At 44.3% G+C, this 22961-nt stretch overlaps 1 protein-coding gene across 2 annotated transcripts in view; it reads right to left on the bottom strand.

Moving 5' to 3' along the window:
• Window positions 1–21349, bottom strand: part of LOC115208736 (rab11 family-interacting protein 4A-like) — a 39991-nt gene extending 18642 nt beyond the window's left edge. The window contains exon 1 of one of the 2 annotated variants that reach the window (XM_029777058.1): window positions 20853–21349. In XM_029777058.1, coding sequence (XP_029632918.1) covers window positions 20853–20933 — 81 coding nt within the window. In that variant the 5' untranslated portion in view covers window positions 20934–21349. The remainder of the gene's footprint in view (window positions 1–20852) is intronic. The other variant, XM_029777059.1, reaches the window with a different exon arrangement.
• Between the last annotated feature and the right edge of the window lie 1612 nt (window positions 21350–22961).

Here is a 22961-nt window from a genome sequence, read left to right as displayed (position 1 = left end):
TCAGTAGGCTGATTGGCCCAGCATCGTCCAGATTTGGCCGGGGTAGGCTGTCATTGTAAATAAGATTTTGTTCTTAACTGACTTGCCTAGTTAAATAAAGGTTGAATTAAAAATATTTGTAAAAACTCAGGGCTGGATGCCAAAAGTACTCTTCCTAACATCACTTGAACTCTGTTGGAGCCTGTCTGCCTCCCAGAACACGCACACACATAAATACACACACGCACGTACACAGTCACTATCTGGAAACACACACATCTTTGTGCAGACTACAGGACAACGCAAATAGTACTCTCAGCCTTATTAACATCACCAGTCAAAACATTGATAGCATTAAACACTGACAAATACATTCTTAGACTTTCAGTAAAGGTCAAAACATGTTGGTTGAACAGTGATCAGTGAACAGTGAGCACAAACCTAAAATGCAAGTGCTAGAACAAGTGCTCAAACGTGGTCTTAACTCAAACAAGGTCGTAAGTGAAACACTAAAGGAATTTCAATTAGGCTAGTGGAATCCGTCACTGTGAGAAGACCCAAGAGGTCACAGAGGGTATTGAGGTGGGGGGGTCAAAGGTTAAAGGTCATGAAACACTTGTCATTCATTCCGTGTCGCTCCAACAGCTCTAATCCAGTCTAATGCTAATAGAGGAACCTTACTTTATCTCTACATACCGGAGAAGTAGGAGAGAGGGAGAGAGAGAGAGATGCAGAGAGAGACGAGAAAGAGGGAGGTACAGAGGCCAGCCCAATTACACACAGGTACATCCCACACAGAGCATTAGACAGCTTTAGAGGATAATAAAGGCATTATCACTCAAGGGCTCTCACCTCTAACTGATCTCTATCTCTCTCTCTCTCTCACTCTCAATACTGGTTGAACTGCTAACGGATGAAAACTCAGGGCTGGAAGCCAAAAGCATTATTCCTAAATTCACTAAAGCGCTGTTGGAGCCTGTCTGCCTCCCAGAACACACACCCAACCCTTGATCGCACACACAAACACACCCATACACCCAACCTGTAGGCAAACACACACACACACACACACACACACACACACACACACACACACACACACACACACTGTCTGTAGGATTAAGCGACAGCAGCAGGGACCCTGAGGCAGGGAGGGCCAGGGACAATACAAGGAGAAAGAGCCTGTTTAGTATTCCATAGAGGACCAGGAGGAAAAAAGAAAAACTGCAAGAAAAAAGTAGCAGTAGTGAAGAGTGTAAATCCCTTACAGGAAATGCACAAAGAAAAACACAGTAGGAAGAATTGGTACGATTTTAGGTGAATGGTGTTGATTAACCCGACTTGACACCTGATGCTGAAGAACTATTTGGGCGTGAGGAAGTCGTTTTGCATAGCCAGTGTGCACAGCGTAGGATCTTGCCTGGCTGTGTTTGGTGCTGTATGGTGGGCATGGCTAAGAATGGTTAAAGTACAGTTCAGTAGACAGAAGTTGAGCAACTTCCAAAGGTCTTCTCCCTCAAGACATGAGACTCAGATAGGGCTATTACATACAGATGAGCCTCCAATCCATCTGAATTAAAGCTCAGTTGAGGGCAGACAGACAAAATGAACACACACACACAGACAGCCAGACCGCCAGGCAGCGTCACCCCAGCCCTGGTAGTCCAGTACAATAGAGACTGGGACAGTTTGGTCAGGGTGGGTGAATGCCTTTATGCCAGTAAGCAGTTGGTAGCTTAGGTCAGAAGAGACAGGGTAGAGAAGGATGGGGTAGTGGTTTGTTTTGGATGGGGTTCAGCTGGCACTCCTCCAGTCACTCCTGAGCTGTTCTGACAACAGTGGGAACAGGGTGATAAACGGGAGGGGCCGAGGGGGTGGAGTGTGTGTATGTGGCAGTGTGTGTACAAACTACCCCTGAAAAGCCATGCCGGCCATAACAGCTGAATACCTAGGCTACCACGGGCTAACACATCACTGTGTTCCCAAAAGTGTACCAGGATGATGTCAGAGCCATATATACAGATATCTGTGGAGGTTGCCAAATGACCTCACAACAGCCAGTGGGTGTTACCTGAATGCCAGAGAGTGTTGCACTCTTCTTTAATGATGCCATGTTAGTACAAGCTTTAACTTCTTCGGGCTAGGGGGCAGTATTCGGAAGTTTGGATGAATGAGGTGCCCAAAGTAAACTGCCTGTTACTTAGGCCCGGAGATTTGGATAGAAAACACTCTACAGTTTCCAAAACCGTTAAAATAATGTCTGTGTGTATAACAGAACTGATATGGCAGGCGAAAACCCGAGGACAAACCATCCAGATTTTTTTTTCAGCTCACCCTTGATTACTATGGCTGTCAATGGGAATATAAAAGGAATACCTCCCAGATTGCAGTTCCTAGGGCCTCCACTAGATGTCAACAGACCTTAGAAAGAGTTTCAGGCTAGTTTAAAAAAAAAAATGAGCTAGAATTTGTAGTTTTAGTAAGTGGCTCCCATTTTGACTGTAGTGTTTGTTGCGCGTTCCGGTGAGTGCGCGTACTTCGTTATTTATCTCCGGTAATGGTCTCCGGTATTCTCCGTCTTAAATTTGATCATTTATTTACATATTAGGGTACCTGAGGATTGATTAGGATCGTTGTTTGATATGTTTGGAAGAAGTTTATTGGTAACTTACAGGATTCATTTGTATGCATTTTAAACGAGGGAAACCGGTGGATTACTGAGTCTAGCGCGCCAATGAAACTGACTTTTTTGGGATATAAAGAAGGACTTTATTGAACAAAAGGACCATTTGTTATGTAGCTGGGACCCTTGTGATTGCAACCAGATGAAGATCTTCAAAGGTAAGTGATTTATTTTATCGCTATTTCTGACTTTCGTGACGCCTTTGCTTGGTTGGAAAATGTATGTAATGCTTTTGTGTGCGGGGCGCTGTCCTCAGGTAATCGCATGGTGTGCTTTCACCGTAAAGCCTTTTTGAAATCTGACAACGTGGCTGGATTAACAAGAAGTTAAGCTTATAAATTATGTATGACACTTGTATTTTCATGAATGTTTAATATTACGATTTTTGTCATTTGAATTTCGCGCTCTGCAATTTCACCGGATGTTGTCGAGGTGAGACGCTAGCGTCCCAATGATCCGTAAGAAGTTAAGAGCATCCGAGAGGGTACAGTTGATCGCCACCTCCCAGTATATGCCCATTCTTGCTCTTATCTAATATTGATGGCTCTAGATCACTTACTGGAGTTCTCTGTCTCTCTCTAACTCTCTCTCTCTATAACTCTCCCTCTCGCTCTCTCTGGTTTCCCATTCAAGATCAAGTGAGAGATGGGAAGCCCCCAACAACCTGAGAGACCAACACCCAGGGGCTCTGGCCTGGTTTCCTGATATCCAGGCCAACACCCATTCCTCTCCCTCTCTCTCCTCGTCTTCCGCTTCCACACATCCCAGGTGACGTCAGGGGCTGGAGGGTGTGAGGAGAGGTAGAGGGGATGAGGTGATGGGGTGGAAGAAGGCTTTTCTATTGCCAAAGAGTCATTGGTATGCCATCAGACTGTTAGTGTGTGTGTGTGTGTGTGCGCGTGTGTGTTTGTGTGCATACGCATATGTGACTCGTTTCAGGAAACTAGGCGTATGTCGCGGGTCACTACTAGCCATTTGAATTTAAACTTTTGTTTTTTGGCAGAAATGCCTTCTGGAACATGCAAACTTTCATGTTCCTTAATAACAAACTTGCATTCCATCTGTAAATACAAATACAATTGTTAAATTACGAGCCTAGTTGGTTTAGCCACAGAAAAAGATAGAGTAACCTCCCCGCTTGCCATGATTGGCTGAGATAATGAGTGGGCTGGACACGCCGAGAGATGCGTTCGGATTGGTCTACCATGTAGCACATGTCTGTCTATTTGAGCTGGTCAGTATGTGTAAGTATATATCGCTTAGTAGAACTGCATAAGGGTTGCTCTCCACTTTCTGGAGGATCGAGTTTTGAAATCAGTAGAATTGTAGTATGATAGCTAAGGAGAGGGAGAAAACACCTGTCTCCAGATTACATCTTCAAACTAAGGGTATCTGTGACAGGGAGAGGTGTCCATCCATGATGTATAAGATAGTAAGATAGTCTAACTAGCTAGATTTTCGAATATTACATGTTTCTAATTTTGACAATGTCATTTTCATTTCAAGCTAAAGTGTACAGTTAACTAGCTAGCTAACATTAGCTGGCTGCCTCGCTAGCTAACTTTACGCATATGATCTTATTATTCATATCTCAGAGCCATTTGCTTTGCTAGTTATAGCCTAATGTTAGCTATCTAACATTGAACCTGGTTGGTTAGCTACCTGCAGATTCATGCAGGCTAGTAACGTCATGAGTTGGGATTATGGTTCATTGTTTACCTAGCTAGCTTGCTACATGTCTAACAAAAGACTCCACTATGCAAGTAACCATTTCAATAGAATGTCACTGTGACAACTGTTGATAGATGTAGCTGCAAAATTCGCTCTGGCTATCTACTCTGATTTCAGAGCACTCTCGTCTGAGTGTGCCAGAACGCAGAATAACTGACGAATTTACGAAAGCTCAACACCTGTTGAATATTGCCGGTGTCAGTAAACGTTGGCAAAAAAAGCGTCAATTGGATAACATAAAAACAGCCTAACCAGCTCTGCTAGGGCGAGTAAAACGGTCAGTGAGCTGTTATATCGTTTATGTCTGGAAGTAGCTGGCAAGCTAGCCAACGTTAGACAGTTAGCTTGGGTGCTTGACTGCTGTTGTTAGGACAGTATGCTCGGATCAACCCTTAATAGAGCTAGGGGGCAGTATTTACACGGCCTGATAAAAAAACGTACCCGATTTAATCTGGTTACTACTCCTGCCCAGTAACTAGAATATGCATATAATTATTGGCTTTGGATAGAAAACACGCTAAAGTTTCTAAAACTGTTTGAATGGTGTCTGTGAGTATAACAGAACTCATATGGCAAGCAAAAACCTGAGAAGATTCCTTACAGGAAGTGGCCTGTCTGACCATTCCTTGAGCTTCTTGCCTCTGTTTATTGAAGACTGAGGATCTTTGCTGTAACGTGACACTTCCTACGGCTCCCATAGGCTCTCAGAAGGCGGGAAAAAGCTGAATGATGTCATTCCAGCCCCAGGCTGAAACACACTAGCGCTTTTGGCAAGTGGCCGATCAGAGGACAATGGGCTTAGGCGCGTGCACGAGTCGACCCCATGCTTTATTTTCTTTCGTCTTTTTACCTAAACGCAGATTCCCGGTCGGAATATTATCGCTTTTTTACGAGAAAAATGGCATAAAAATTGATTTTAAACAGCGGTTGACATGCTTCGAAGTACGGTAATGGAATATTTAGAATTTTTTTGTCACGAAATGCGTCGTGCTCGTCAACCTTCTTTACCCTTTCGGATAGTGTCTTGAACGCACGAACAAAACGCCGCTGTTTGGATATAACTATGGATTATTTGGGACCAAACCAACATTTGTTATTGAAGTAGAAGTCCTGGGAGTGCATTCTGACGAAGAACACCAAAGGTAATAAAATTTTTCTTATAGTAAATCTGACTTTGGTGAGTGCTAAACTTGCTGGGTGTCTAAATAGCTAGCCCTGTGATGCCGGGCTATCTACTTAGAATATTGCAAAATGTGCTTTCACCGAAAAGCTATTTTAAAATCGGACATATCGAGTGCATAGAGGAGTTCTGTATCTATAATTCTTAAAATAATTGTTATGCTTTTTGTGAACGTTTATCGTGAGTAATTTAGTAAATTTTTAGTAAATTCACCGGAAGTTTGCGGGGGTATGCTAGTTCTGAACGTCACATGCTAATGTAAAAAGCTGGTTTTTGATATAAATATGAACTTGATTGAACAAAACATGCATGTATTGTATAACATAATGTCCTAGGTGTGTCATCTGATGAAGATCATCAAAGGTTAGTGCTGCATTTAGCTGTCTTCTGGGTTTTTGTGACATTATATGCTAGCTTGAAAAATGGGTGTCTGATTATTTCTGGCTGGGTACTCTCCTGACATAATCTAATGTTTTGCTTTCGTTGTAAAGCCTTTTTGAAATCGGACAGTGTGGTTAGATTAACGAGAGTCTTGTCTTTAAAATGGTGTAAAATAGTCATATGTTTCAGAAATTGAAGTAATAGCATTTCTAAGGTATTTGAATAACACGCCACAGGATTCCACTGGCTGTTACGTAGGTGGGACGATTTCGTCCTGCCGACCCTAGAGAGGTTAAAGAGATGGGTGGGGCTAAAGCTTAAGATGGTGTGAATGATGCTGAATGGGTGTAGACAAAGGAGAGCTCTCCAGTAGGTACCAAAACATTCAAAGGCCATTTTCTCAAAAGTGAGAAACAAGTCCCATTGTTCCTCAAATGCAGTGTATGATATACCATTTTGTAGCTCTGTGTCTCTGCTGTTATACAATGTAAAAAACACAATTTAATTTTGCTCCATAAGACCGAAGGTGGTCAGTCACATATGTGAACTCGGGTGTGTTCATGTTAAAGACTGTACTCAGCCCTTTCCCCCATCCTTGTGTTTATGATGTCAGATAGTCTCCCATCTCTCCTCTCCTCTCTCCCATCTCCCATCTCTCATCTCTACTCTCCTCTCTCCCATCTCTACTCTCTACCCTCCTCTCTCCCATCTCTATTCTCCCATCTCTCCTCTCTCAGATCTCTCCTTTTCCTCTCTCCCATCTCTATTCTCCCATCTCTCCTCTCTCAGATCTCTCCTTTTCCTCTTTCCCATCTCTACTCTCCTCTCTCTCTCTCTCTCTCTCTCTCATCTCTCCTCACACCCTCAGTCATCGACCAACCCAGCCTGCCGGACGTCTTTATTAGGCTTATCATGGCCTGCTCACTCAGTGGAGAGAGAAAAGCCCAGCAGTAAAATTACTGTTATTGATGCTCTGCTACACACAGTAGAGTAGAGCGACTCCAGCTCTGGGCGATGCAATGCTGTTTTTGTGTCTAAAGACTAAAGAGAGGATGATTCAGAAGGACGCATCTCAATAGTGTAAGCTGTCTTCCTGTCCTCGTCTCATCGCCTTCATCTAGCTGTGTCTGAATCTTGGCTTAGGAAGTCCACCAAAAACTGTGAAATCATCATCCCTAACTACAACGTTTTCAGACAAGATAGAACAACCAAAGGGGGCGGTGTTGCAATCTACTGCAGAGATAGCCTGCAGAGTTCTGTCCTGCTATCCAGGTCTGTACCCAAACAATTTGAACTTCTACTTCTAAAAATCCATCTCTCCAAAAACAAGTCTCTCACCGTTGCCGCCTGCTATAGACCCCCCTCGGCCCCTAGCTGTGCTCTGGACACCATATGTGAACTGATTGCCCCCCATCTATCTTCAGAGCTCGTGCTACTAGGCGACCTAAACTGGGACATGCTTAACACCCCAGCCATTCTACAATCCAAGCTTGATGCCCTCAATCTCACACAAATTATTAATGAACCCACCAGGTACAACCCCAAAGCCGCAAACTCTGGCACCCTCATAGATATCATCCTAACCAATGTGCCCTCTAATTACACCTCTGCTGTTTTCAACCAAGATCTCAGCGATCACTGCCTCATTGCCTGCACCCGTAATGGGTCAGCGGTCAAACGACCTCCACTCATCACTGTCAAACGCTCCCTGAAACATTTCAACGAGCAAGCCTTTCTAATCGACCTGGCCCTGGTATCCTGGAAGGATATTGACCTCATCCCGTCAGTAGAGGATGCCTGGTTATATTTAAAAAATGCCTTCCTCTCCATCTTAAATAAGCATGCCCCTTTCAAGAAATTTAGAACCAGGAACAGATATAGCCCTTGGTTCTCCCCAGACCTGACTGCCCTTAACCAACACAAAAATATCCTGTGGCGTTCTGCATTAGCATCGAACTGCCCCCGCGATATGCAACTTTTTAGGGAAGTTAGAAACGGCAAGGCTAGCTTTTTCAAACAAAAATTTGCTTCGTGCAACTCCAACTCTAAAAAGTTCTGGGACATTGTAAAGTCCATGGAGAATAAGAACACCTCCTCCCAACTGCCCACTGCACTGAGGATAGGAAACTCTGTCACCACCGATAAGCCCACTATAATTGAGAATTTCAATAAGCATTTTTCTACGGCTGGCCATGCTTTCCACCTAACTACCCCTACTGCATTCAACAGCACTGCACCCCCCACAGCTACTCGCCCAAACCTCCCCCATTTCTCCTTCTCCCAAATCCATTCAGCTGATGTTCTGAAAGAGCTGCAAAATCTGGACCCCTACAAATCAGCTGGGCTTGACAATCTGGACCCTTTCTTTCTAAAATTATCTGCCGAAATTATTGCAACCCCTATTACTAGCCTGTTCAACCTCTCTTTCGTGTCGTCTGAGATTCCCATAGATTGGAAAGCAGCTGCTGTCATCCCCCTCTTCAAAGGAGGTGACACTCTTGACCCAAATTGCTACAGACCTATATCCATCCTACCCTGCCTTTCTAAGGTCTTCGAAAGCCAAGTCAACAAACAGATTACCGACTATTTCGAATCCCACCGCACCCTCTCCGCTATGCAATCTGGTTTCAGAGCTGGTCATGGGTGCACCTCAGCCACGCTCAAGGTCCTAAACGACATCGTAACCGCCATCGATAAGAAACAATACTGTGCTGCCGTATTCATTGACCTGGCCAAAGCTTTTGACTCTGTTAATCACCACATCCTCATCGGCAGACTTAGTAGCCTTGGTTTCTCAAACGATTGCGTCGCCTGGTTCACCAACTACTTCTCTGACAGAGTTCAGTGTGTCAAATCGGAGGGCCTACTGTCTGGACCTCTGGCAGTCTCTATGGGTGTACCACAGGGTTCAATTCTTGGGCCAACTCTTTTCTCTGTATACATAAATGATGTCGCTCTTGCTGCTGGTGAATCTCTGATCCACCTCTATGCAGACGACACCATTCTGTATACTTCTGGCCCTTCTTTGGACACTGTGTTAACAACCCTCCAGACGAGCTTCAATGCCATTCAACTCTCCTTCCGTGGCCTCCAACTGCTCCTAAACACAAGTAAAACTAAATGCATGCTCTTCAACCGATCGCTGCCTGCACCTGCCCTCCCATCCAGCATAACTTCTCTGGACGGTTCTAACTTAGAATTTGTGGACAACTACAAATACCTAGGTGTCTGGTTAGACTGTAAACTCTCCTTCCAGACTCACATCAATCATCTCCAATCCAAAGTGAAATCTAGAATTGGCTTCCTATTTCGCAACAAAGCATCCTTCACTCATGCTGCCAAACATACCCTCGTAAAACTGACCATCCTACCAATCCTCGACTTCGGCGATGTCATTTACAAAATAGCCTCCAATACCCTACTCAACAAGCTGGATGCAGTCTATCACAGTGCCATCCGTTTTGTCACCAAAGCCCCATATACAACCCACCACTGCGATCTGTATGCTCTCGTTGGCTGGCCTTCACTTCATAATCGTCGCCAAACACATTGGCTCCAGGTCATCTACAAGACCCTGCTAGGTAAAGTCCCCCCTTATCTCCGCTCACTGGTCACCATAGCAGCACCCACCTGTAGCACGCGCTCCAGCAGGTATATCTCTCTGGTCACCCCTAAAGCCAACTCCTCCTTTGGTCGTCTCTCCTTCCAGTTCTCTGCTGCCAACGACTGGAACGAACTACAAAAATCTCTGAAATTGGAAACACTTATCTCCCTCACTAGCTTTAAGCACCAGCTGTCAGAGCAGCTCACAGATCTCTGCACCTGTACATAGCCCATCTATAATTTAGCCCAAACTACTACCTCTTCCCCTACTGTATTTATTTATTTTATTTATTTTGCTCCTTTGCACCATATTATTTATATTTGAACTTTGAACTTTCTTCAAACTACAAATCTACCATTCCAGTGTTTTTCTTGCTATACTTTATTTACTTTGCCACCATGGCATTTTTTTTTGCTTTTACCTCCCTTATCTCACATCATTTGCTCACATTGTATATAGTCAAAAAAAAAAATTCTACTGTATTATTGACTGTATGTTGTTTACTCCATGTGTAACTCTGTGTTGATGTATGTTGTCGAACTGCTTTGCTTTATCTTGGCCAGGTCGCAATTGTAAATGAGAACTTGTTCTCAACTTGCCTACCTGGTTAAATAAAGGTGAAATCAAAAAAAATCAAAAAATACATCTACACTACAGACATGGAAGCAATTATATTTCAAGGGATGCATCTCAGTAGTCTAAGATGTCTTCCTCTCCTCATCCCCTTTATCTACACTAATATAAAAACACTAGAGGCTCCTACAGACGTGGGATTGTGTGTCACAGGGACAATTGGTACTAAAGTGGGGTCAGTGTCAGTTGCTGTCATATTGCAAGTAGAGGAGAATGAGAGTTACTGAGAGATGATTGCCAGGTGGGTGATAGTGCTGCACAAAAAGAGAGAATGAGAAATGGCTCCACATCGGTGGTGCAAGCACTGAGTTACAATATAAAGTGCTTTGGACAGCAGAGAAGCGCTAGATACAGTCATACCAAATCATTACTATTAATCAGAATATGCTCCTGCAGACACTGGGTTTGTGTGCTGCAGTCTGATAGAGAGAGAGAGAGAGAGCGAGAGAGAGCAGCACAGATCTCTGAGAGGAGGATCAGTAGAGCCATCTATTATTCACATCCAGCGCAGCAGAGAGGAGGGGACGTGAGAGAGGAAAGGACGTGAGAGAGGAGGATGTGAGAGAGGGAAAAGACAGGGATAGAGAAAGGAAGAGGAAAAGAAAGGAACTGCTCCTCCCCTCCAGTCACACATCCACTGAGGGAGAACAGAGTGGAGAGATCTCAGAGCTGGACAGAGAGGGATGAGAGAAAGAGGGAGAGAGAAGGAGTGAGAGTCAGAGAGAAGAGGGGAGAAACTGAGATAGAGGCATGAGGCTTGACACCAGCTTCACCAGCCATGGGAATGACTTAGACAATGAACAGAAACTTAGAGGGAGGGAGGAAGGGGAAATGGGCTGTCAGTCTAATGACAGTGGGATGTTTAACCTACACTGTGTGGTAATATGGTGTGTCATACCATAGGTCTTGGGTAAAGCTGTGGGTGGTATCAGACATGTTGAAATGCAAAACAAAAAACATACATCACTAATTTGTTATGGCATCCGGTTTGAACAATAAAGTTGCTGGGCAGACACACTTGCTGGAGCACCTTAACAACAATTACCACTAAGCAACAAGCATCTACAGCGCATGTACAAGGTGTGTTTGTACTATTCAACAGTATATCTCTAAAACATTATGGAATCCTCAACTAATTTAAGGTATTATATTAGTTCCTGTACTAATATCAGTTCATCAGTTATGCGAGAGCATTAGCATCCACATATTTTTAGCTGGACCCACAGTCGAATTGTACTCATGCAAATACATGAAAACACTTCTATGCTATTTCGAACATGTCACACAAACCTCCAGACTTTTTCCTGGAAAAACACTGATGAATATAGTTTGGTTGAGTCAGCAAGTTGACGTTAGTGGGAAAAATACATTTCCATTTTAAAGCGCCATCTTTTCAGAGTATGGCGAGATAACATGAATATGTTAATACACATATGGAATGAATCTAGACTAGATTCATTTCGCTCAAACAGACTTGGGAAGATGTAGCGACTACTTTCACACATGATATCCCACTGGGCCCACACAATGAAATTATGTTGAACCCACGTGGAGAAAGAAAGAAATAGAGAGAGAGAGAGAAGGGGAAAAAACTGAGATAGAGTGGGAGGATGAAAGACGAAAAATTACTATTGAGGCATGAGGCTTGACACCCGCTTCACCAACCATGGAAATGACTAAGACTCATGATTCCCTAAGTTCCATCTGGCAAACAGAAACTTAGAGGGAGGGAGGGGAATCTGGAGACAAGTTTCCTGTCGTGTTGACGTTCCTCTTACTACAGTATGACTATGGTGTAATTGTAATAACTATAGAGTACTGTGTAATATGGATGCCATACTAGCTCTTGGGTAATGTTTGGTGTGTTGTATTGTACATGGTGATACGCATAAAGACAAAACATTCATCATACATTTGTTATGGGTTGTAGTTTGAACAAGAAAGTTTGCTAGGGATAGTCTAAGTTGCTGGAGCACATTATGCACAATTGAGAGCATCCTGTTGGGCTGTATCACTGCCTGGTAGGCAACTGCACCGCCCGCAACCGCAGGGCTCTCCAGAGGCTGGTGCGGTATGCCCAACGCACTGCCTGCCCTCAAGGTCACCTACAGCACCCGATGTCACAGGAAGGCCAAAAAGATCATCAAGGACATCAACCACCCGAGCAACGGCCTGTTCACCACGATATCATCCAGAAGGCGAGGTCAGTACAGGTGCATGAAAGCTGGGACCAAGAGACTGAAAAACAGTTTCTATTTCAAGGCCATCAGACTGTTAAATAGCCATCACTAGCCGGCTACCACCCGGTTACTCATCCATGCGCCTTAGAGGCTGCTGCCCTATGTACAGTTGAAGTCGGAAGTTTACATACACCTTAGCCAAATACATTTAAACTCAGTTTTTCACAATTCCTGACATTTAATCCTAGTAACAAATCCCTGTCTTAGGTCAGTTAGGATCACCACTTTATTTTAAGAATGTGAAATGTCTGAATAATAGTAGAGAGAATGATTTATTTCAGCATTAATTTATTTCATCACATTCCCAGTGGGTCAGAAGTTTACATACACTCAATTAGTATTTGGTAGCATTGCCGTTAAATTGTTTAACTTGCGTCAAACGTTTTGGGTAGCCTTCCGCAAGCTTCCCACAATAAGTTAGGTGAATTTTGGCCCATTCCTCCTGACAGAGCTGGTGTAACTGAGTCAGGTTTGTAGGCCTCCTTGCTCGCACACGCATTTTCAGTTCTGCCCATAAATGTTCTATGGGATTGAGGTCAGGGCTTTGTGATGGCCACTCCAATACCTTGACTTTGTTGTCCTTAAGCCATTTTGCCACAACTTTGGAAGTATGCTTGGGGTCATTGTCCATTTGGAAGACCCATTTGCGACCAAGCTTTAACTTCCTGACTGATGTCTTGAGATGATGCTTCAATATATCCACATCATTTTCCTCCCTCGTGATGCCATCTATTTTGTGAAGTGCACCAGTCCCTCCTGCAGCAAAGCAACCCCATAACATGATGCTGCCACCCCCGTGCTTCACGGTTGGGATGGTGTTCTTCACCTTGCAAGCTTCCTCCTTTTTCCTCCAAACATAACGATGGTCATTATTGCCAAACAGTTCTATTTTTGTTTCATCAGTCCAGAGGACATTTCTCCAAAAAGTACGATCTTTGTCCCCATGTGCAGTTGCAAACCGTAGTCTGGCTTTTCTATGGTGGTTTTGGAGCAGTGGTTTCTTCCTTGCTGAGCGGCCTTTCAGGTTATGTCGATATAGGACTCGTTTTACTGTGGGTATAGATACTCTTGAACCTGTTTCCTCCAACATCTTCACAAGGTCCTTTGCTGCTGTTCTGGGATTGATTTGCACTTTTCGCACCAAAGTACATTCATCTAGGAGACAGAACGCGTCTCCTTCCTGAGCGGTATGATGGCTGCGTGGTCCCATGGTGTTTATACTTGCATACTATTGTTTGTACAGATAAACGTGGTACCTTCAGGCGTTTGGAAATTGCTCCCAAGGATGAACCAGACTTGTGGAGGTCTACAATTTTTTTGCTGAGGTCTTGGCTGATTTCTTTAGATTTTCCCATAATGTCAAGCAAAGAGGCACTGGGTTTGAAGGTAGGCCTTGAAATACACCCACAGGTACACCTCCAATTGACTCAAATGATGTCAATTAGCCTATCAGAAGCTTCTAAAGCCATGACATCATTTTCTGGAATTTTCCAACCTGTTTAAAGGCACAGTCAACTAATTACAAATGTTAGCAAATGTATTAAAAATAAAAAAACAGATACCTTATTTACATAAATATTCAGACCCTTTGCTATGAGACACAAAATTGAGTTCAGTTGCATCCTGTTTCCATTGATCATCCTTGAGATGTTTCTACAACTTGATTGTGGAGTCCACCTGTGGTAAATTCAATTGATGGGACATGATTTGGGAAGGCACACACCTGTCTATATAATGTCCCACAGTTGATAGTGCATGTCAGAGCAAAAACCAAGCCATGAGGTCGAAGGAATTGTCCGTAGATCTCTGAGACAGGATTGTGTCGGGGCACAGATCTGGGGAAGGGTACCAAAAATGTCTGTAGCATTGAAGGTCCCCAAGAACACAGTGGCCTCCATCATTTTTTAATGGAAGAAGTTTGGAACCACCAAGACTATTCCTAGAGCTGACCGTCCGGCAAAACTGAGCAATCGGGGGAGAAGGGTCTTGGTCAGGGGGGTGACCAAGAACCCAATGGTTACTCTGACATAGCTCCAGAGTTCTGTGGAGATAGAAGAACCTTCCAGAAGGACAACTATCTCTGCAGCACTCCACCAGTCAGGCCTTTATAGTAGAGTGGCCAGACAGAAGCCACTCCTCAGTAAAAGGCACATGACAGGCCGCTTGGAGTTTGCCAAAGGGCACCTAAAGGACTCTCAGACCATGACAAACAAGATTCTCTGGTCTGATATAACCAAGATTGAACTCTTTGTCCTGAATGCGAAGCGTCACGTCTGGAGGAAACCTGGCACCATCCCTTCGGTGAAGCATGGGGGTGGCAGCATCATGCTGTGGGGATGTTTTTCAGCGGCACGGACTGGGAGAATAGTCAGGATCGAGGGAAAGATGAATGGAGCAAAGTACAGAGATCCTTGATAAAAACCTGCTCCAGAGCGCTCAGGACCTCAGACTGGGTCGAAGGTTCACCTTTCATCAGGACCACGACCCTAAGCACACAGCCAAGACAACGCAGGAGTGGCTTCAGGAGAAGTCTATGAATGTCCTTGAGTGGCCCAGCCAGAGCCTGGACTTGAACCCGATCGAACATCTCTGGAGAGACCTGAAAATAGCTGTGCAGCAACGCTCCCCATCCAATCTGACAGACCTTCAGAGGATCTGCAGAGAAGAATAGGAGAAACTCCCCAAAAACAGATGTGTCACATCGGTATAAAAAATCGGGAGACAGGCGCAGGAATGCGTAATAGTTTTTTTTATTTCTCTACCCAAATTACAGCGTGCCATGTAAAGGCACAGGGACGAAGACCAAACAGACACGTATACAAAACACAGGATTGAAACCCAAAGAAAAGAGCGAGGAGTACCTCGAATAAATACATGGGACGAGACCCGAAAACACAAGCGCACAATGATACAACACGGGACGAGACCCGTAATCATCTATGCACAATACAAGTGGCACGAAAGCAAAAACGACAAGGCACAGATACTCAGACGACCAACGGACATTGGAACAATAATCGACAGCACAATGGTGAAACAAAGGGCACATTTATACAAATCAGTGAGGAATTGTAACCAGGTGTGCGTAATGACACAGTTCAGTGCCTAGAAGCTGGTGACGTAGACCTCTGAAACTGGTGCATGGAATGAGCAACCGTACCAGAGGGATCTGTGACAATGTGTCAAGCTTGTAGCGTCATACCCAAGAAGACTCGAGGCTGTAATCGTTGCCAAAGGTTCTTCAACAAAGTGCTGAGTAAAGAGTCTGAATACTTATGTAAATGTGATATTTCAGTTTTACATTTTTTATACATTTACAAACATTTCTAAAAACCTGTTTTTGCTTTGTCATTATGGGGTATTGTGTGTAGATTGATGAGGGTAAAAAACAATTTAATCCATTTTAGAATAAGGCTGTAACTTAACAAAATGTGGAAAAAGTCACGGGGTCTGAATACTTTCCTAAGGTACTGTGTATACTGTATTCTAGTGTATTTTAGTGAATGCCACTCCGACATTGCTCTTCCTTATATCTATATATCTCTATTCCATTCTTTTAGTTTTAGATTTGTGTGTATTGTTGTGATTTGTTAGATACTACTGCGCTGTTGGAGCTAGGAACACAACTACAACTATTCAACCAACCAGGACATGTACATACTGACCAGTTCCTCATAGCAGGAAAATAATCCTGCAGCAACAGGAAATGTGAATTATTATGTGGAATAAAAATGTTTAGGGGTTGACACATTTTTTGTTTGGTTAAGTCAAGTCTGACATTTTAAAGTGGAAATGACTAACTTTAGACGCCTTTTTAAACTTGAATACACTACAACTTGCATTTCCTGCTGCGACAACAGAGTGATCAATGAAGATAGTACACCTGTACATGTGTGTTATACAACAGTAAAATACACCTCTATAACAATTCTGAATCATCTCAATTTTGGTTCCTAGTATTTTGCAGCATCAGTTATGCAAGCTTATCTTTGGCATCCATGTATTCTAAGCTCGACCCACAGTCAAATGATATTCATGCAAATATGTAGTCAAACACATCCATGATATTTACAGCATGTTGGCACACAAACCTTGGAAAAAACATTGATGAATAGTTTGCTCAATTCACCAAGTTAGTGGAAAAGAGACATTTCCATTCTAAAGCACCATCTGTTCAGAGTGTAGCGAGATAACATGAATATGTTAACACACACATGGGATGAATATGGGCTACATTCATCCTGCTCAAACAGAAAGTTGTAGTCTCTACTTTCACACATCTTTCTCTCTATCACTCTCTCGCAAATGTCATGTAACATTAACAATATTGGAAAAGCCTTTAAACACCTCTGATCAACAACTACCTCTTTCCCAGATCTAAGTTCCTTTTAAGTGGAGAGAGACAACACTGTTCCTACGACTCTAATGAATAAAATGGACTACTCCCTCTCTGATCCCATTAGGTGCTGAAGGTCAATAACATTTGAGTGCTGGACATGTCATTGATCTGCAGCCCAGGGCCAGTAGGCAATCATCTGGATGACCATGCAGTTCACACTACTATTGACTGAGGAAGAAGGAAGAGGATGGAAGATGGTTTAAGAAGCTGCTTCATCATGACTGAACAGTGAGCATGATGCAGGCCAACATCTCACCATAACAACAAGGTATATATGCTATACTATACCTAAGGCATAAGGACAAGTTTTCCACTGGAAATGTTTCCACTCTCTCTTCTCCTTCTATTTAGCCTAAGAAAACGAGACAGAAAGCCTGTGTCCGTCTATTCTTTCCCATGCGTCGTAATACCTCCTTTCAACTTCCGCATGGGAAATCTGAAAGGATAATTTAGCTATTCCATGTATTCTAGCCTGGATCCTATAATTTTCCCCAGCATCTGAATCAATCTCTCCCGTTGTCCAGAGATATTCAGATAGACTGGAGAATTATTCCCTGGATTAAAGTCTGGATGATCTTTTATGGATATTGGGTATGTTGGAGAGATGAGAGAGAGAGAGAGAGAGAGAGAGCGAGAGAAGGAGAACGAGCGAGAGAAGGAGAACGAGCGAGAGCGAGAGAGCAGCAGGTATGAGCAGCCACCCACTGGGACAGACATTGATTGGCGAAATTCAAAAGAGGAGGCTTTGATTTTGTGTGTGTCAGCAGAAACAGGAGTGGGGGAGAGAGAGAGACCGAGAGGGAGGGAAAGAAAGATAGACTGGGAGAGTGAGAGACAGTGAAAGAAAGAAGGAAAGAGAGAGAGGCATACTGTGGCTTTGCTGGTGTTTCTCTGACTGTGCTTGAGAAGATAAGAACCAAATCCAATCTCATACTGTTGACGCACTGCAGAGCGCTTTTCAGTGTCTTTATCTCTGTCTTACACTCTAACTCAGCAGCCGGCATTCGAATCAAGTGCTCTCTCCAACACAATGGAGTCTACCTGTGCAGTCACTAAACAATCTTGCTTTTTAAGTCTATTTTACTGTCCTTTACCAGTAGGCCTATGTGTTAACTATTTAGTCAGTATGTTTCCTTCTCTGAGTACAGCTGAGGTTATTTCAAGTGTTTCCTATGTGTGCGTTTTGGATCTTTTTCATTCAACCTCTTGCAGCAATGGAGAGACTCTCAGCCCACACATTCACAGATGGAGTAAAAATAACCTGCGAGTCAAAAGAGAACAGGAACTGATGACTCATAACCAGCAGCATTCTGTGAAGTAAGCACTAGAAGTCTCTAGAAGCACTTCATGTTTCGGCTACTGAGACACACACACACAGACACAAACAGAAATGCTTGAGGCACGTGCTGACACATAAACTATAGACACACACACACAAACACACACACTTAGAAAGGGATACACACAACCTCATAACTGATGGCCGCTCCTGCATGCTTGTTCTAGGACATCTGTACAGTAATAGGTCCTCAAGTCTCTCTGTGGACTCAGCTCCTCCAAACCACCATTCATTATGTGCCATTGATCTGTCACATTTTCAGGGTGTGTGTTTCAAACAAACACCCACTTGCTCAGAAGGACCCATTTCACACACCCACACCCACCCCAGAGTGTTTTCCGTCCTGTGTTTTCCAGAGTGTCCCTGTATCAACCCAATTGGCTGTATTGGGTTTCCCAGTAAAAATACTTCAACACAGTCTCCTGTGTACCTCTATGAGAGCCACTCCCCTTCCACTCTGTCCTTTGTCCTTTGTCAGCTACCTGTTCCCTGAAGAGCCAAGTGGGAATAAACATGTGTTTGTGTCTCTGTGCCACTCTGGCTGGACGGCCCTGAGGTGATATTTCCCTCAGCTGTTTTTTCTTTCCTCCAAGCAGGACTGAGATTGGGCTGGGGGGGTTATGTTGAGTAGGGTATGTGTGTGTGTGTGTGTGTGTGTGTGTGTGTGTGTGTGTGTGTGTGCTTGCGTGTGTGCGTGTCAGATAGATAAAAGGTATCCTTGGTGAGGGGGAATGGGTGTTAAGACGCCCGCTGAGGAATCAGTCCGGTCATCCTGACTATTCGAAAGAGTATTTCAGGAACGCATACTCAGACAGATAAAGAGAGGGTGAGAGCCAATGTAGTCAGTGTAATATTCCCTAGTATCAGTATCAGTGCCCTAGGAGTCATATTGTAGTGTCATCAACATGCTGACTATCCATTTGTCTTCATGGTGTTAAACCTGTTGCCATTGAGCAACAAGTGTTGAGCAACTGGGCCCTGGTCATGTTCAAACGAACCAGTTAGAGCCAGCTGTTCCGTATCAGTACAAAACCAACACCAACTACCAGAATAAAGCCCTGATATAGACACCATAATGGAGACAGGCCATATCAGGGTTCAGAAAAGCCTTGCTAAAAATGCCCTTGGAATGGAGAGTGGAAAGTGATAGAGAGGTGCCACCCTTCTGCCACCATGGGGCAATCTGTTCACAATGTTAACATCAGCAAACCGCTCGCCCACACGTGGTCTATGGTTGGACTTACTGCCAAATTCTCTAAAAACGATGTTGCATGCGGCTTATGGTAGAGAATATTCAATTCTCTGGCAATAGCTCTGGTGGACATTCCTGCAGTCAGCATGCCAATTGCACGCTCCCTCAAAACTTCAGACATCTGTGGTATTGTGTTGTGTGACAAACATGGCCTTTTAGTGGCCTTTTATTGTCCCCAGCACAAGGTGCACCTGTGTAATAATCATGCTGTTTAATCAGCTTCTTGATATGACACACCTGTCAGGTGGATGAATTATCTTGGCAAAGGAGAAATGCTCACTAACAGGGAGGTAAACAAATTTGTGCACAACATTTGAGAGAAATAAGCTTTTTGTGCGTATGGAACATTTCTGGGATCATTTATTTCAGCTCATGAAACATGGGACCAACACTTTACATGTTGCGTTTATATTTTTGTTCAGTGTAGTTATTCCTGCCCAGGTCAAAATACAGTATTAGACAGGCAGATTTGGTTTGGACCAAAACAATATAGTTTAGGCCTATCAGCTTAGTTAGTTTGAGAATAAGAGGACACATCTCATTACTTAATGTCTTGTTACAGAACCATGAACCGTCTTAGTCAAACAGATATGGCTAGCCATGCCACATGTCACTGTGAGAGAAGCTAGTTACTGTATGATAAATAGACACCTTTCCTCTTTTCTCTGGAACTGAGACCACAATTACAACATGTCGGTAATTATATTGACAAAGTCACAGGTACTGATCAAGGAAACTCAAACATTGTGAAACCCTATCACCCATTCCGACAGTTTGAATGTAGACTTCCTTTTTCTGACACATTGTTGTGTGGGATAAACTTCTCCTTTCTCACTGAACCATAGGCTAAGTTACACAGCTGGAACGGACAACATTGAGCTTCAGCCAAGCTCATACTGTACTGTACACTAAAACCCCACAATGTTTAAGTCTCTCTCTCTCTCTCTCTCTCTCTCTCTCTCTCTCTCTGTACAGCCGGTGGCTGGGTGCTGTCTCGGTTCACCCCTCCTCTGATTGTAATGGGATTAATTGAAATCTGGGGCTGCTGGTCAGAGAGAGGGGGAGAGAGAAAGGGAGAGATGAGGGGAAGAGTGAATGGTGATTAATTGTATTTCAGAGGGAGATAGACTGTAGGCTACAGCGTGGCAGCGGAAGAAAGAGCAAAATAAACGTCTGCAAAAGACAGAGTGACAGAAAGAGAGCAAGAGAGAGAAAGGGTCAAACGCAGACACACACACAAAACACACACACTCTCCGTCACTCACACACCCCACTGGAACAATGGACTTTGAACTCTGGTGCTGAACTCTCCACCGTACCAACCCCCACAGATCCCCCAACCACTAACCTCTGCCCCAGATCCTTCTCTCTATCCTTCTACCCCTCTATCCCCTTACCCCCGTCCTGTAGCAAAGAGGTGCTGTCTCTTACCCCGTCCATTATTTGGGGGGAGCCATGGTGGTCCCCCTGGCCCAACACTCCACTGGCCAAGCCCTCATCCGTAGAAGTCATCCAACGCGCCCCTCAAACCAGGGGCTAAGTCCTCTGCCTTTCGTCTTACACACAGGTGAAGCCAGGTCAGTACAGAAAGTGCCGGGGGTTTAGATAGTCCAAATGGCAGTCCTTTGAATCAGTGTCGTCCAGAAAAAGAGGGAGAGAAAAGGAGGAGAGGAGAGAGTGCTCTTTCAGAGCCTCTAAAACTGTGCTGGCTGGCTTAGCTCCTCTGTGAGAGCACGACTCACACACACTGCAACCTTCTCACTCTCTCACACACATGCAGAGATGCAGCAACTCTCTCACACACACTCATTTGGTTGTTCGCTCTCCGGATGGCTCACATTCACACAGAGGGAGCTCAGTTCTGGCAACAGTTGTTGAGATAAGGCCACTCCCCCCTCCTCCCCTCTCCCTGGGCTGTTGCCGGGCAACTGGCTTCAGCTGGGCCGGCCCCTAGAGAGAGAGAGAGAGAGAGAGTCACATTGCTGCAAACTCTCTCTTGGCCCGCCGCCCCCTCAAGCACATTTGCATATCAAGCCCCGCCTCTCTTCCATAGAACAGAGCGGCTGATGGAGTTCTACCCCCAAAAGTGGAGTGATGGAGTTCTTCTGTGTGGGATTGAGGATTTGAGAGAGTGGGGAGGAGGAGAGAGAGATGGGAAGGGGAGAGAGTGTCAGGTATCCTAATCAGGTGTATAAAAAGTTGTTTGCATATTTGAGCTTCTGTGTGGGTATATGGGAGAGAGAGAGAGAGAGAGAGAGAGAGAGAGAGAGAGATGAGGGGGAGAGTGAATGGTGAGAAATTGTATTTCAGACCGAGGGAGATAGCTGGTAGGCTACAGAGTGTCACTGGAAAAAAGAGCAAAAGAAACTAACGTCTGAAAAAGACAGAGTGACAGAAAGAGTGTGAGAGAGAGAAAGGGTCAAACGCAGACACACACACAAAACACACACACTCTCCGTCACTCACACACCCCACTGGAACAATGGACTTTGAGATCTGGTGATGAACTCTCCACCGCACCAACCTCCCCAGATCCCCCAACCCTTAAGAGAGGGGAAGGCTGAGGCTTCTCTCCTCCTTCCTTCCCTTCCTGATATCCTGGGGCTCCAGAGTGGCGCAGCGTTCTAAGACACGGCATCTCAGTGCTTGAGGTGTCACTACAGACACCCTGGTTTGATTACAGGCTGTATCACAACCGGCGGTGATTGGGAGTCCCATAGTGCGGCGCACAATTGGCCCAGCGGTCGTCCGGATTTGGGCGGTTTAGGCTGTCATTGTAAAAAATAATTTGTTCTTAACTGACTTGCCTAGTTAAATAAAGGTAACAAAAATAAATTAATATTCTAAAAAGCCTGGCTGAGGCAGTGTTTGAGTCAACAATAGTGGATCCCAAAAGGGCAGCATCACATCACAACACAGCTACAGCCTTAACACCTCCTTCTCTCATTATCACCTCCCCAATCTCCCCTCTACCTTTCCTACCCAGCTCCCCTCCTCCTTGTACTTCTTCACCCTCCTTCACCCCCTCTCCCTCTCCCAGGGCCCAGCAGCTTAATGTTAAACCCACACAGTCTGAGCCTGCTGAGCCCAACTGTCTCACAACATAATAAGTTGACTTTGGCAGGGGCAGTAGAAGGATAGTCAGGCTCTGTCCCAGGCTCTGGTCAAAAGTGGTGCACTACATAGGGAATAGGGTGCCATTTAGGATGCAGCCTCAGACTACAAGACAACAGCTCAAACTGCTAGACAGGATGAGGGGTGGATGGTGAGGGGAATACTGTTGAGTCTGCGCAGTACATCACCTGCATGGTGAAATTCATTATTAAAACCAATTATTTATTCTAGATTAGATAGATATTATTTTACAATTAGTCACAGGTAGTTGCAGTGTACAGTGAAATTCTTAAGCGCCGAGCTCCAACAGTGCAGGTGTGAATGAAACAATAAATAATAATAATATATAACTGTTTACAACTGTGACAATGATGAATATAAATATCCACTGGGGTGTGGGCAGTTGGGGGGGGCAGGGACAGGTAG

This window comes from Salmo trutta, chromosome 14, assembly GCF_901001165.1.
Source record: "Salmo trutta chromosome 14, fSalTru1.1, whole genome shotgun sequence".
Classification (NCBI taxonomy): domain Eukaryota; kingdom Metazoa; phylum Chordata; class Actinopteri; order Salmoniformes; family Salmonidae; genus Salmo; species Salmo trutta.
The sequence above is the reverse complement of the archived record's forward strand: the minus strand, read 5'-3'. Positions and strand labels throughout refer to the sequence as shown.